The following is a 13,007-nucleotide window of genomic DNA, read 5'->3' as shown; positions in this document are numbered from 1 at the left end:
TTAAAACAACAAAGCGCGTGGATATCACATGTATGTCCAAAATGATTCACCAGTTATTACCACAACACGGAAAGAACGCCAAATTTGCCATTTATTTAAAGGCGGAGTACAAAAAAACACATTTATAACACAATTATTCTCTTAAAAATGGCATTTATTTAAAAGTTACGTAATGCAAAATGTATTTACTACATTTTTTTGAGGATACATTTCTGTAACATTCCACTTACTTGAAGGCAAGTTATTGTAAAATGTATTTTAAACACATTTCTTTAAAGTGATTGCGAAATGCACTTACTGAGACTTACATTTCTGCAAAATAATGCCCACGTTACCTGAAACATTCTTCAAATTAAAATCCGACTCAGAATACGAACTGAATTGGCTGCTTTAGCCGACATCCTGAAGGAATGGCTACGGTTTTGTAAACGAATTCAATGGTCCACAGCAGATGAAGGACGCAAATCTATTGGATTGATCAAGGTGAGACGGAACACGAAGCAGGATCATAAATTGTTCTGTCGATCTGAGGAAGGCGAGAGGAAAAAAAACCACGAACACGTTCAAGTGAAAATAAAACAAAGGAAATACTTCACAATGGCAAGGGAGCGTACGCCTTTCGCGATGCCCGAGAAAAATGATTAACAGGCTCGTAACATAACCGGCGCTTTCCAAAATATCTCACGTACAAATCCACATTTACAATAAAGTTAAACCAGACACAAAACATTTCACGGTCCAAGGCGGCACACTGGCCACGGCTTATCCAAGAATCTATCCGTCCTAATGAAAGTTACTGGACTGGAAAACGAGAATTTCTTATGGGAAACCAAATGAGTTACTTCAGAACTTCACAACCTACGTGACTTATTTCTAATTCATATTCCTTATCTTATAAAGAAGAATAGTTTCTTTATAAAATCACATACTGGTTGGGAAGCCTGAAGGGAAGAGACCTCTGGGAAGACCTAGACGTAGATGGGAGGATAATCTCTGGCGGGATCTATGGGAGATAGGAGTTGAAGGAGACTGGATTTTGTTAGCCCAGGACAGGGCTTTGGTTAATTCGGTGATGAACCTTCGGGTTCCCTAAGCCTTCTGGTTGGTTGGGTCCACTATTTGGGAAGCCTGAGGGAAAGAGACCTCTGGGAAGACCTAGACGTAGATGGGAGGATAATCTCTGGCGGGATGTATGGGAGATAGGAGTTGAAGGAGACTGGATTTTGTTAGCCCAGGACAGGGCTTTGGTTAATTCGGTGATGAACCTTCGGGTTCCCTAAGCCTTCTGGTTGGTTGGGTTCACTATTTGGGAAGCCTGAGGGAAAGAGACCTCTGGGAAGACCTAGACGTAGATGGGAGGATAATCTCTGGCGGGATGTATGGGAGATAGGAGTTGAAGGAGACTGGATTTTGTTGGCCCAGGACGGGGTCCGGTGGAGGGCTTTGGTTAATTCGGTGATGAACCTTCGGGTTCGGTAAGCCATCTAGTTAGTTAGTTATAAAATCACATCGTACACGCGTTCAAGCCTAATAGATTTCGAACAAAACTGACGCAATTTCAAGACGCACGTAAAGGATGGAACACGAAAAGATACCAGATTGAAAGTTTAAGTAAAATCCATATAATTGCACATGCATGTCTATGAACACAAATAACAATCCATGAGGACTTATCCTTTATAGATGAAGGCCTTCCAAATCTCGTGATTTTACATTTCGTGCCAACAACGAGAGTAACACACGCCAGAGAAAACGCAACGTCGAACTCAGGGCTCCGTAAATATGGCGTGGTAATACGTGTTCTAGAAATATCGCAACTCTGTTACGGTAATTTTATGCAGAATGTAACATGACATCAGAGACCATCAAATATTTGTTTACTTCTCTGTTTAAACCGCTGGAGCAAGACCTAAACCTTCCTGCTTCTTAGTCCTAAAAGTAGGTTCTATAAACCGTGAAAACTGGGTCACAACCATAAAGACACTTCCATCTGTACAGACTACGTACAAGACACAGACCCCGGAGGTCCCACAAAGCTGATGTTGGACATCAGTCCTACCAACCCCCCAACAACAAATGTCCGTCTCAATTTTATTAAGTTTCGAATCCAATTACGTTGCTTCAATAGTTTTTGCTATTGTCTAAAAAAACAAAAACAGATATTTCACGCGGCTGTCGTGTAGTTGTATAATTTAAAAAAGAACAACTTTCATAAAATCTTAGTACGATATTCAAAACTCAACTAAATTACGCCGACATCGGCTCAACTGATTCATGTAAGACGTTTACATACTCATTCAACATATCGTGAATCAAATTTTATATTTCCGCCACACTTAAAAAGTCGACCACAAACAGATTAATTTCGTCCATGAAAATGTTCATGGCATTTATTTGTGCAATAAGGTACACGCTGATGCTGTATTTAACGAAGCTGTATCAAACACTTCAATTACTGGTCCATGCTGGCGGTGATAATAAACTAACCAAAATTTCATGCTTCAAGAAAATCGAACAATTTTGCAATACGAACAGCGGAGCCCAAGCGAGGAAAGACAGCTCAGAACTCGCAGAAGCGTGTCGAAGCTATCAACGCTGTAACGTCGGTTAACATCTACCAGACTAATTTATTTTTATTTAGTGTTCTGTCTGACGACAGGTCCATATGAACAGGATCCTTCCATCCTTTTCTCGGACTGGGACCTGTTCATATACGTTCTTGGCAGATGATCCAGAAGTGGTTTGCCATTGCCTTCTTCTGTGTGTGAATGGAGTAATTGTTGGGATGCCACGGAGGAAAACTCCGTGTTGCCTAGACCACGGCCTTTTCCCAACACAAGTTATAAATTCGGGCACCGCCGGGAATCGAACCCGAAACCCCAGGATTACAAGGCCAGCGTTCTAACCGCTAGACCACCGTGGACCAGACTAAATAGCACAACAACTCAAAAGACAGCTAATCTTCAGACTCACCGACGTGAAAACATCAAAATTCTAATTATACAGAGTACGACCCGTCCTACAACACGAGAGGAGAATGACTTTCAGCTTGGTCACACTCTGCCCTTAGAAACAGCCGTTTACGATAATGAGCCATTCACGACTTGCAAAATAGACGAACAAACAGTGGTCGAAGCCCCTCGGTTAGGATCGTCGACCACCAATCTGACATGAAATTACCCGGTACTGAACCCGAGTCTCCTCAGCGAGAAGCCAGCCCGAACCACGGCAGAAGAAATGTCCTCCCCATGAACCAGAGAATTTGGCCCTCGGCTTGGAAAAGGATGAACACGCATGGCTTAAACCAGAGATTCTCACCCTTTTTTCGCTGACGTACGTCTAATTCTAATTTAACACATTAAATGTACCACGACCAAATGCGTTCACGGAAAAACGTTATTCAGGTTAATATTAAATTTTGATTTTCTTACTTAGTTCGCGTATCATAAGTTGATAAACGCTGTCTTAAACCAACGAACTGATATGAATACTGTCCCATTCTCACCCCTCGACGGAAGGCCCCAATGGGTCCACGAGACGAGTAGATTCTACTTTTATCGTCTGATGCTACACTACCGCAAATTCTGAGCCCCAAATTTTCACGCTGTTTAATCAAAACTGATTACATAATTTTTGTGGAGAACGAAAAAATCTGAAAACCTCTCCAGACGACAGTGTTTTTCGTGAGCAGAACTTCCCTTAAACAAGCCGTGGTGTTTATTTCCTTAAGGTACAATTTGGCTGCACGCGACAGAGACAAGCGACCGAGGCAGGCGACAGAGTTACGAGACCGAGACTGGTCGCTTCCTGTCTGCTCTCTGTACAATCGTATGAAGTACAATTACGAGCGCGAGACAGAGACAAAGCACAGGAGACCGCTCTCGGACCAGTAGTGTCTCGCGACGGGCTCAGGCAGCACTCAGTACGTAACCAAACTGCTTATGATTCAATCTGAAATAACTCCTGAAATTATCTTCTTCTAATGATAAATGATTCTTTAATAACAGACAGAAAGATCGTTCTTCACGTCTGGTTTTGAATATTGAACTCGTAGGTTATCTTTGTTTCTTTCGCAACAAAAAACACAGCAACACATCATCTTCTTCGATTAACCTTTTTAGAAGCATTTTTGTACTCATTTTTCACAGAATATGTGCGCGTATGTCTCAACAAAACAAAGAAAACAAACACTTCGCCGCATGTCTCGGTCGTCACCTCAAAAGTGTGTGGCGACAAGCTGCGATGTGTCCGTCTCCCGTCTCTGTCGCCTGCCTCGGTCGCTTGTCTCTGTCGCGTGCAGCCAAATTGTACCTTTACAGTTCTTTCGTGAACGTCCCTATGGAGCGTAGAAAATGCCCAATGCATAATCCGTGACGGGGTTAAGATGGACGTCAGAATAATTCAACGTGTTGTATTAATCCGCGTAAGTTTAAAGTCAGCGGTCAGCTTCAAGCTGTGGCCGTATTACCTCGGACATAATTTTGCATGAAGCAGTTCGGGTGAATAGAGCAGAAGATCATTCCAATAAATGAAGTCTCGTTACTGACTCTTGATGATAAAGTGACAAGTTCAAGAGCAAATTTTTGGCTTTGCCGCTCTAGCGAGGACAACTCGGTCACCCCTGGAAAACAGAGTCTCCGTTTCCATGTGGATACGAATTGTCTGACTGCAGACGAGATGCTTTGAATGTCGCCGTAAACAAGAGAGCCAAGTTATCATCACAGCGCGAATTTCATTCACAACGGAGCATTCAGCCTGCGATATGACGTGCCTTGTCCTCTTGTCCCAGTTTGTTTGCATTGTAGTCACCGTCATGGAGCAGGGACATTCAACTTTCTCCAGAAGGGGCCCACTTCAGCCCTTTTCATATGTAAACTCTGGGGCCGCGAGTTTTAAAAACTATTTTAATGGCAGTTTGTTAAAAACACGGCCAAATTACGCACACTACAAACAAACTAACTAACTAACTAGATGGCTTATCGAACCCGAAGGTTCATCACCGAATTAACCAAAGCCCTCCACCGGACCCTGTCCTGGGCCAACAAAATCCAGTCTCCTTCAACTCCTATCTCCCATAGATCCCCACTGAGATTATCCTCCCATCTACGTCTAGGTCTCCCCAGCGGTCTCTTCCCCTCAGGCTTCCCAAATAGTGGACCCAACCAACCAGATGGCTTACGGAACCCGAAGGTTCATCACCGAATTAACCAAAGCCCTCCACCGGACCCTGTCCTGGGCCAACAAAATCCAGTCTCCTTCAACTCCTATCTCCCATAGATCCCGCCTGAGATTATCCTCCCATCTACGTCTAGGTCTCCCCAGCGGTCTCTTCCCCTCAGGCTTCCCAACCAATACCCGGTGCACACCTCTTGTCCCATGCATGCTCGCTACATGCCCAGCCCATCTCATTCTTCTCGACTTAATCATCCTGACAATATTGGGGGAGGAGTACAGATTTTTAAGCTCGTCATTATGCAGTTTCCTCCAGACCCCATCGCCTTCTCTCCTAGGCCCAAATATCCTCCTCAACACCCGATTCTCAAACACCTGCAATCCGTGTTCCTCCCTCTGAGTGAGGGACCATGTTTCGCACCCATACAAAACAACAGGCAAGATTATCGTTTTGTTCGCGAATTACCCAATAATTCTACTCAGCAAAATTTGTCATTAGTGAGATGTCAGACACTGCTTTTACTCGATTAATCTTCCAGTACCAGGTTCAATTCCTGCTGCTGTGATTTAGCAAGCATTCCCCCAAACGTTAATCAGTGAAGTGCGTCTTAGTTATCGATTTCACGTTCCTAATCATTTTTGATTACGCAACCAACAACTCCGCTTTGCACATTTTCAGTTCATAAACAATTGCTCTGTTTGCCTTGTCCCAGCTTTGTGATTAACTCTCTCTTTTTTATATATACCATGAGTATCGCTTCAAAAATTCTACAAAAATCTCTACTTGAGCTCCATGTAAATATGATTGTACAGTGCGAAGTTTATCAAACCGGGGGTCCGCATACTTCTACATAAGTGATCCACGATTTCATTTGTGCACTGCAATGTTGGAAGTTTTAAGTTTATTTTCGTCACAATATTTCTTCCACGTTCGAGTAGAGAATTTGACAAAACAGACTACACATTTATCAGAATTTTACATCGAACACCGGCCACGAAAACCAATGGGCAAGAATATTTGTTGATGGTCTACATTCTACTTAATATATGATATAAATCTGGGGGAAGGGGGGGGGGGTTAAACTACAAACAAATAAAAGGGCAGAAACGTCCACTCTAGTTTGAAATATGTGTGCCTTTCTTATCAAGTTCAAACACTCCGACAGCGTTAAATCAACACCTCGTGAACCGTGAACCTACGGAAAATAACTTGGTCCTACTTTTATACAAAACTTTCTTTCAACTAGCACAAGGTCTATAAATACGAGACAAAATACGAATTAAAGTATCAAAATATTTATAGTAATTTGGAATTTCCAGGAGTATAGTGCTTTAATCCTAATTCCTCATCATCATTTGAAATTTTTTTAAAAAAAAATATTATTTTATGATAAACACTGAATAATCAGTAATGTAATTTATTTAATTTATTTTAGATGTAGATTATATACTATGTATAACTTGAATTATACACCAAAAACTTTGGGGGTACAAAGTTGAAGAGAAATTATATCTGGGGGTACGCGGAGACATCTTAAGGGGTACGTGAAATTTAAAAAAAAATTATTTTTTGATAAACACTGAATAAGCAGTAATGTAATTTATTTAATTTATTTTAGATGTAGATTATATACTACGTATAACTTGAATTATACACCAACAACTTTGGGGGTACAAAGTTGAATAGAAATTATATCTGGGGGTACGCGGAGACATCTTAAGGGGTACGTGAAATTTAAAAAAAAATTATTTTTTGATAAACACTGAATAAGCAGTAATGTAATTTATTTAATTTATTTTAGATGTAGATTATATACTAAGTATAACTTGAATTATACACCAACAAATTTCGGGGTACAAATTTGGAAGAGAAATTATATCTGGGGGTACGCGAACAAAAAAGGTTGAATACCACTGCTCTAGAAGTTTACCGACTCGTCGCCCTGATGATGGATGCTGCAAGAACCTCTGAAACGTGAGCAAACTCCTACCAGACTACACGCCACAACATCCCAGAAGACACTCGTCTAAAAAAACAGGAGAATAATAGGAAAAACAAACAAAAGTTTGTACGAATGGAAATACGCAAACGCCAAATCTCGCTGCTTACTGTATTAGTTATAATTCAACATTTGGAAACAGAAGCAGTCTTCCCTTCGCTAAAACAACTGACACGAATGCAAATGCCAAGAGCGTCGTTGAATTCAACACAAAACAGACGATTGTCTGCCACTGCGGATGACGGGAGATGCGAGACACTGGATAGATCCGGTCCAAAAAAAAAAACAATTCCGAAGCGCAATGCGTCTCTCTCGATGTGGGTCACAGACTCCAGACCGGAGTCATCATTCAGGGGTAGGAAAACTAGGCGCTTCAACCCAGAAGACAGCTGCTATCTTCATGTATCGTCCCTTTATGGCGATAATTCAGACGCTGAAGACCCCACCCAGGCGTTCCTGGCCATCATCGTAGTTCAAGCACCAGACACACGAGGGCAGGAACTGCGTGTCACGAACTCTGGTCCCCTCCCCTCCCACACAAGTACAACGGGATTCAACATGAGTCACCAAGCACTGGGAAAGCCGTTACAAAACACGAGAGGGTCAATTGAACATTAATTCCTCACACAGCGGATGAACGACGGCTTCCATTATCCTCCATTCACGAACAAAAGACACAGACCGCGCCATCTTCGTTGTCCTCGGCGACACGTCCACAGCCTCCAGTGACACAAAACGCCAGCCACTGGACTCGATTCTAAGCTCCACACATCATTCACCAAAGATACATTTTAATATTATATTCTCCTTTTTAAGCCACGGTGGTCTAGCGGTTAGAACGCCCTGGGGTCTCCGGTTCGATTCCCGGTGGTGCCCGAATTTATAACTTGTGTTGGGCAAGGCCGTGGTCTAGGCAACACGGAGTTTTCCTCCGTGGCATCCCAACAATTACTCCATTCACACACAGAAGAAGGCAATGGCAAACCACTTCTGGATCATCTGCCAAGAACGTATATGAACAGGTCCCAGTCCGAGAAAAGGATGGAAGGATCCTGTTCATATGGACCTGTCGTCAGACAGAACACTAAATAATAATAAGATGAGGTGGTCTAGCGGTCAGAACGCTGGCCTTGTAATCCTGGGGGTCTCGGGTTCGATTCCCGGCGGTGCCCGAATTTATAACTTGTGTTGGGCAAGGCCGTGGTCTAGGCAACACGGAGTTTTCCTCCGTGGCATCCCAACAATTACTCCATTCACACACAGAAGAAGGCAATGGCAAACCACTTCTGGATCATCTGCCAAGAACGTATATGTACAGGTCCCAGTCCGAGAAAAGGATGGAAGGATCCTGTTCATATGGACCCGTCGTCAGACAGAACACTAAATAATAATAAGATGAGGTGGTCTAGCGGTCAGAACGCTGGCCTTGTAATCCTGGGGGTCTCGGGTTCGATTCCCGGCGGTGCCCGAATTTATAACTTGTGTTGGGCAAGGCCGTGGTCTAGGCAACACGGAGTTTTCCTCCGTGGCATCCCAACAATTACTCCATTCACACACAGAAGAAGGCAATGGCAAACCACTTCTGGATCATCTGCCAAGAACGTATATGAACAGGTCCCAGTCCGAGAAAAGGATGGAAGGATCCTGTTCATATGGACCTGTCGTCAGACAGAACACTAAATAATAATAATTCTCATTTTTGGATTCTCCGCGTAATACGTTCCAAGAAGTTCTCCCACCAAATTTCTGAACGTATCCCCTGCTCCACTACCCAAAACTACAAGTCATTCTTCATTTGACTACCTTAATAATATTTTACGACCAGAAATTTAAAAAAAAAATACATGTCCATTAATGCCACTGTTTTTCTAATCGGCGTTAAAATTATTTTTCCAAAAACATTTAACACACGTAAAACCAGCCTCGTGTCACTACGAAAATCGATAGAATCCCTTACCTTGGCTACATACTGGGGTGCAATATCGGAGAGCCCTCTCGACCTGCGGGCCCCTGAAGTGACCTGCTCCACTGGCATACCGAGACGCCAGACGTCGCCAACGGCACTGCAAAACCACAAGATACGTACAGAGAAATATCTCAGCGACGCGGAGTTTGCACTGAACCCAACCAAAACCCTCCTACACCAGAGGTCGTCAACATTCCATGACGTTCGTGAACCCGCGGGTCAAAGAGTTTGTAAACAGAAATCCATGGACACTTTTTAAAACGAAATAAACTTAAATAATTATTATATTTGTTTGCCGTCAAATCACAATAAAATAGTAAGATAAGATAATTAAAATGATTAAAATATCATCTTATGTTTCATATCGAGCATTTGATTTACATCGGAACATTCACAACATGTTTCGGTTTTATGAAACCGTCATCAGGTGTAAATTATAAACTTTTAAACTCAAATTACAATTATTTATAGTTTTTACAATTTTATAATTTTATCAACTTTCTCATTATATTTTATGGAAGTTGTGTCTAGATAGATGATAGATGAGAAAGATGATAAAATTATAAAATTGTAAAAACTATAAATAATTGTAATTTGAGTTTAAAAGTTTATAATTTACACCTGATGACAGTTTCATAAAACCGAAACATGTTGTGAATGTTCCGATGTAAATCGAATGCTCGATATGAAACATAAGATGATATTTTAATCATTTTAATTATCTTATCTTACTATTTTATTGTGATTTGACGGAAAACAAATATAATAATTATTTTAATTAATATCACAATATGACGCAGCTATACTATATTATGAAATAAACTTAGAAATTATTACCCGACCAGTTTCTGTAATAAAATCAGTCATCTTTCAGATGCCTGACACACTCTGCAAAAATAGGTTACAAAGACCCTGTAAACACAGCACAATATAGATGTATGGAGGGAGTGGAGGCAAATATCCACGCATTCTTAACCTAATCGAACAGCGATCAACCCGTCGGCAGCCAAGTCCACAGACTGAGCTATCCCTAGTTGCTGCTGAGACTCGCAGACACTCCTTCAACTGTCCACCACCGAGACACGCCCACTTCCTCTAATTTCACACTCTCCATTAAACTGAGCGGTTGTTCATATCGATAAGTGCAGTCAAACACTAATCGATATAAATGAAGTGTGCCCCCTCATATAAGCTACCTATTTTTCATCGCAAAATATGACAATATTAAAAAGAAAATTATGTGGGGGGGGGGGGGACAGCTCGACTCTGTGCCGACGTACAGACGAATAACGACCAAACTCCGAAGTGTACAGTGTTTTTTTTCTATTTCACGACGCTGATCAACTCCCAAGGTTCAATAACGATCATTTATGAAATAGTGTATAATTGCGTCATATTGTGAATATTATAACAATTATTTATTTTAAACCGTCTGATCACAATATTTAAAATTTCTTATAATTAAGATTATAAAATATCATTCATGTTCCGAAATGTAAATCGATCAATCGATATTGGAACATCAATGATATTTTATTATCTTAATTATAAGAAATTTTAAATATTGTGATCAGACGGATTAAAATAAATAATTGTGATCATTTATGAGCTGGGTAAAATGCACGAAGTAGTGGATGAGGTTTACTGATGTGGCACCATGAAAATCACGAAACGTCTGTTAACACAGGCTGCCCCTCGACGGGATCTGTACTCGAGAGAAGCCAGTTTGAATATCTGCTAGGTGGCAGAGTATTTTGATATCCAAAAGCATCATTCGATGTTCCATCCTGAATTTTTTTACAAGGACCAAGTCTTGAAAAGCAGAAAATAACACAACAAAACTACAGATATCTTTAATCTACCGGTTATTTTATTTTGGGACATAAGATTTGGAATGGAGGGACATCATTAACTTGCCAACAAGTTTCAGTAAAAGCATGTTTGTGCTCACTGACGGTCACGTGAATTTCACGGGTTACGTATACGAAAGTAACGGAAACCAAGCTTTCGTCACGTCCTTACCAATTTCACATTCTGCGTCTCGTCAACGAATGCCACAAACTGTCATACGCAGAGGTCACTCGACAAAACATTACGACTACACTCAGTCATCGCCTTACGTTTCGCATTAAAAAAAAAAATTCGCTCATATAAGTTCATCTGAACGCGAACTAACTCGACGAACGTGTTCCGGACAAATTATAACTAAAACATAAACGACGCAACGTCGCTCAGCCAGTACGAGCCAATTCGCGCGTAATATTCTACTGTCCTTTTAACAATTTCTTGGTTCAAGGCCGATTGATTATGAATTTTGTGTCACTAAGTTTTTGACTTTTCGTCACAAAAAAAAACATCACAAAATTGGAATTCATGCAACGACTAATGCCCAGGTGGAAACGTGTGTTCAACTCTAGCGGTTAGAACGCTGGCCTTGTAATCCTGGGGGTCTCGGGTTCGATTCCCGGCGGTGCCCGAATTTATAAATTGTATTGGGCAAAGCCGTGGTCTAGGCAACACGGAGTTTTCCTCCGGGGGCTTCCCCGGTTTCTCCGTGGCATCCCAACAATTACTCCATTCACACACAGTAGAAGGCAATGGCAAACCACTTCTGGATCATCTGCCAAGAACGTATATGAACAGGTCCCAGTCCGAGAAAAGGATGGATGGATCCTGTTCATATGGACCTGTCGTCAGACAGAACACTAAATAAATATAATAAAATGCTCCATACGATAAATTCCTTAAACAGCATTAACCAATAACGGTACGCGTTGTGTTTTATTTGCGGTACGGACTGAATTCTCAAATATTGTTTGCGCGTGCTTCGACTTCAAAGCGTTAACTCAATATTCGTGATCCTGAGAGTCCATCTCTTCCTTCTGATCTTTGGCCGTGTTCCGACTGAGAATTAATGATGAGGCAGTCAATATTTTATACGATCGTCGAGGGTCAGCCCATCGCTTGGCCTCGTATATACTTCACGACGCTTACATTCTCACTAAAGTGATCTTGAAAGTATAATGAAATTTTAACGATGCTGTATCATGTCTGTACTCTGCACTTGTTACGCTCAGGAATTAATCAAGGATGTTTCAGTGGATAATGTGAGGATGGAGAATGACTCGGCATTGGGAGGGACGAATCTAAAATTTTGTATGAAATCCTTTCTGTTATCGGTAGATATTTACAAATTTAATTAGAGTGACTGTAAATAAAATTATATTGTATAATGTATTTGCGTTTTTATGTTTCATTCTGCGGATTATCTAGACGTTTCATAATCCATAAAAATAATTTCCCAACCAACCCGAATAATTCGTAGTCTTATAAGCGAATAAACAAACACGGATTCAGAACTTACGTCAGTAAGTTCCACGTGCGCACGTCATTTAGAGCGACAAATATCCAGACGACATTCCATCTCAACCCAAACACAATGTCGAGAATGTCTCCAGTCTCCAAACAGCTGTCGTAATCCATCTTCGACAATGTCTTTAAATCCAAAAAGCACTTTCTACGTATCCCTCGAAAATTATGTCCAGGGGCCACAGCGGAGATCATGAAAGTTGACCACACAGTGTGGAGATATTTTATTCATAGCAGCTCTGAAACAAGATACTAAAACGAGGCAGCCACGCTCAATGCAGAACCACGCAGTTGTGACGTAAATTCCGCGTAACAGGAAGACATCGGGTGCAGCAGGTAAGAACATTCCAGCCCGCGTAGCCGTACCTCGATACTACAGCAGACAAATATGGCCGCTGAATGTAACCAAACATCGACAACAACGCGGAATGCAGGAGGGACTGCCGAAGAACGGGTGCCGGAACCAACTCTGGAAAACGGCCAACTTGAATACGCAAACC

General features: G+C 41.5%; 1 protein-coding gene across 4 annotated transcripts in view; it reads right to left on the bottom strand.

Moving 5' to 3' along the window:
• Positions 1 to 13,007, bottom strand: part of CdGAPr (GTPase-activating protein CdGAPr) — a 95,252-nt gene that overhangs the window by 63,238 nt on the left and 19,007 nt on the right. For 3 of the 4 annotated variants that reach the window (XM_087340837.1, XM_087340844.1, XM_087340838.1), the window contains exon 2: positions 9,130 to 9,235. The exons of the other annotated variant lie outside the window; for it this stretch is intronic. In XM_087340837.1, the coding sequence (XP_087196963.1) occupies positions 9,130 to 9,207 (78 nt within the window). In that variant the 5' untranslated portion in view covers positions 9,208 to 9,235. The remainder of the gene's footprint in view (positions 1 to 9,129; positions 9,236 to 13,007) is intronic. 4 annotated transcript variants of the gene reach the window in all.

This window comes from Zootermopsis nevadensis, unplaced genomic scaffold (assembly GCF_977971745.1).
Source record: "Zootermopsis nevadensis isolate Lab colony 2312 unplaced genomic scaffold, Znev_1.0 Znev_ptg000061l, whole genome shotgun sequence".
Lineage (NCBI taxonomy): Eukaryota > Metazoa > Arthropoda > Insecta > Blattodea > Termopsidae > Zootermopsis > Zootermopsis nevadensis.
This window is presented reverse-complemented; position numbering and strand designations above follow the sequence as displayed.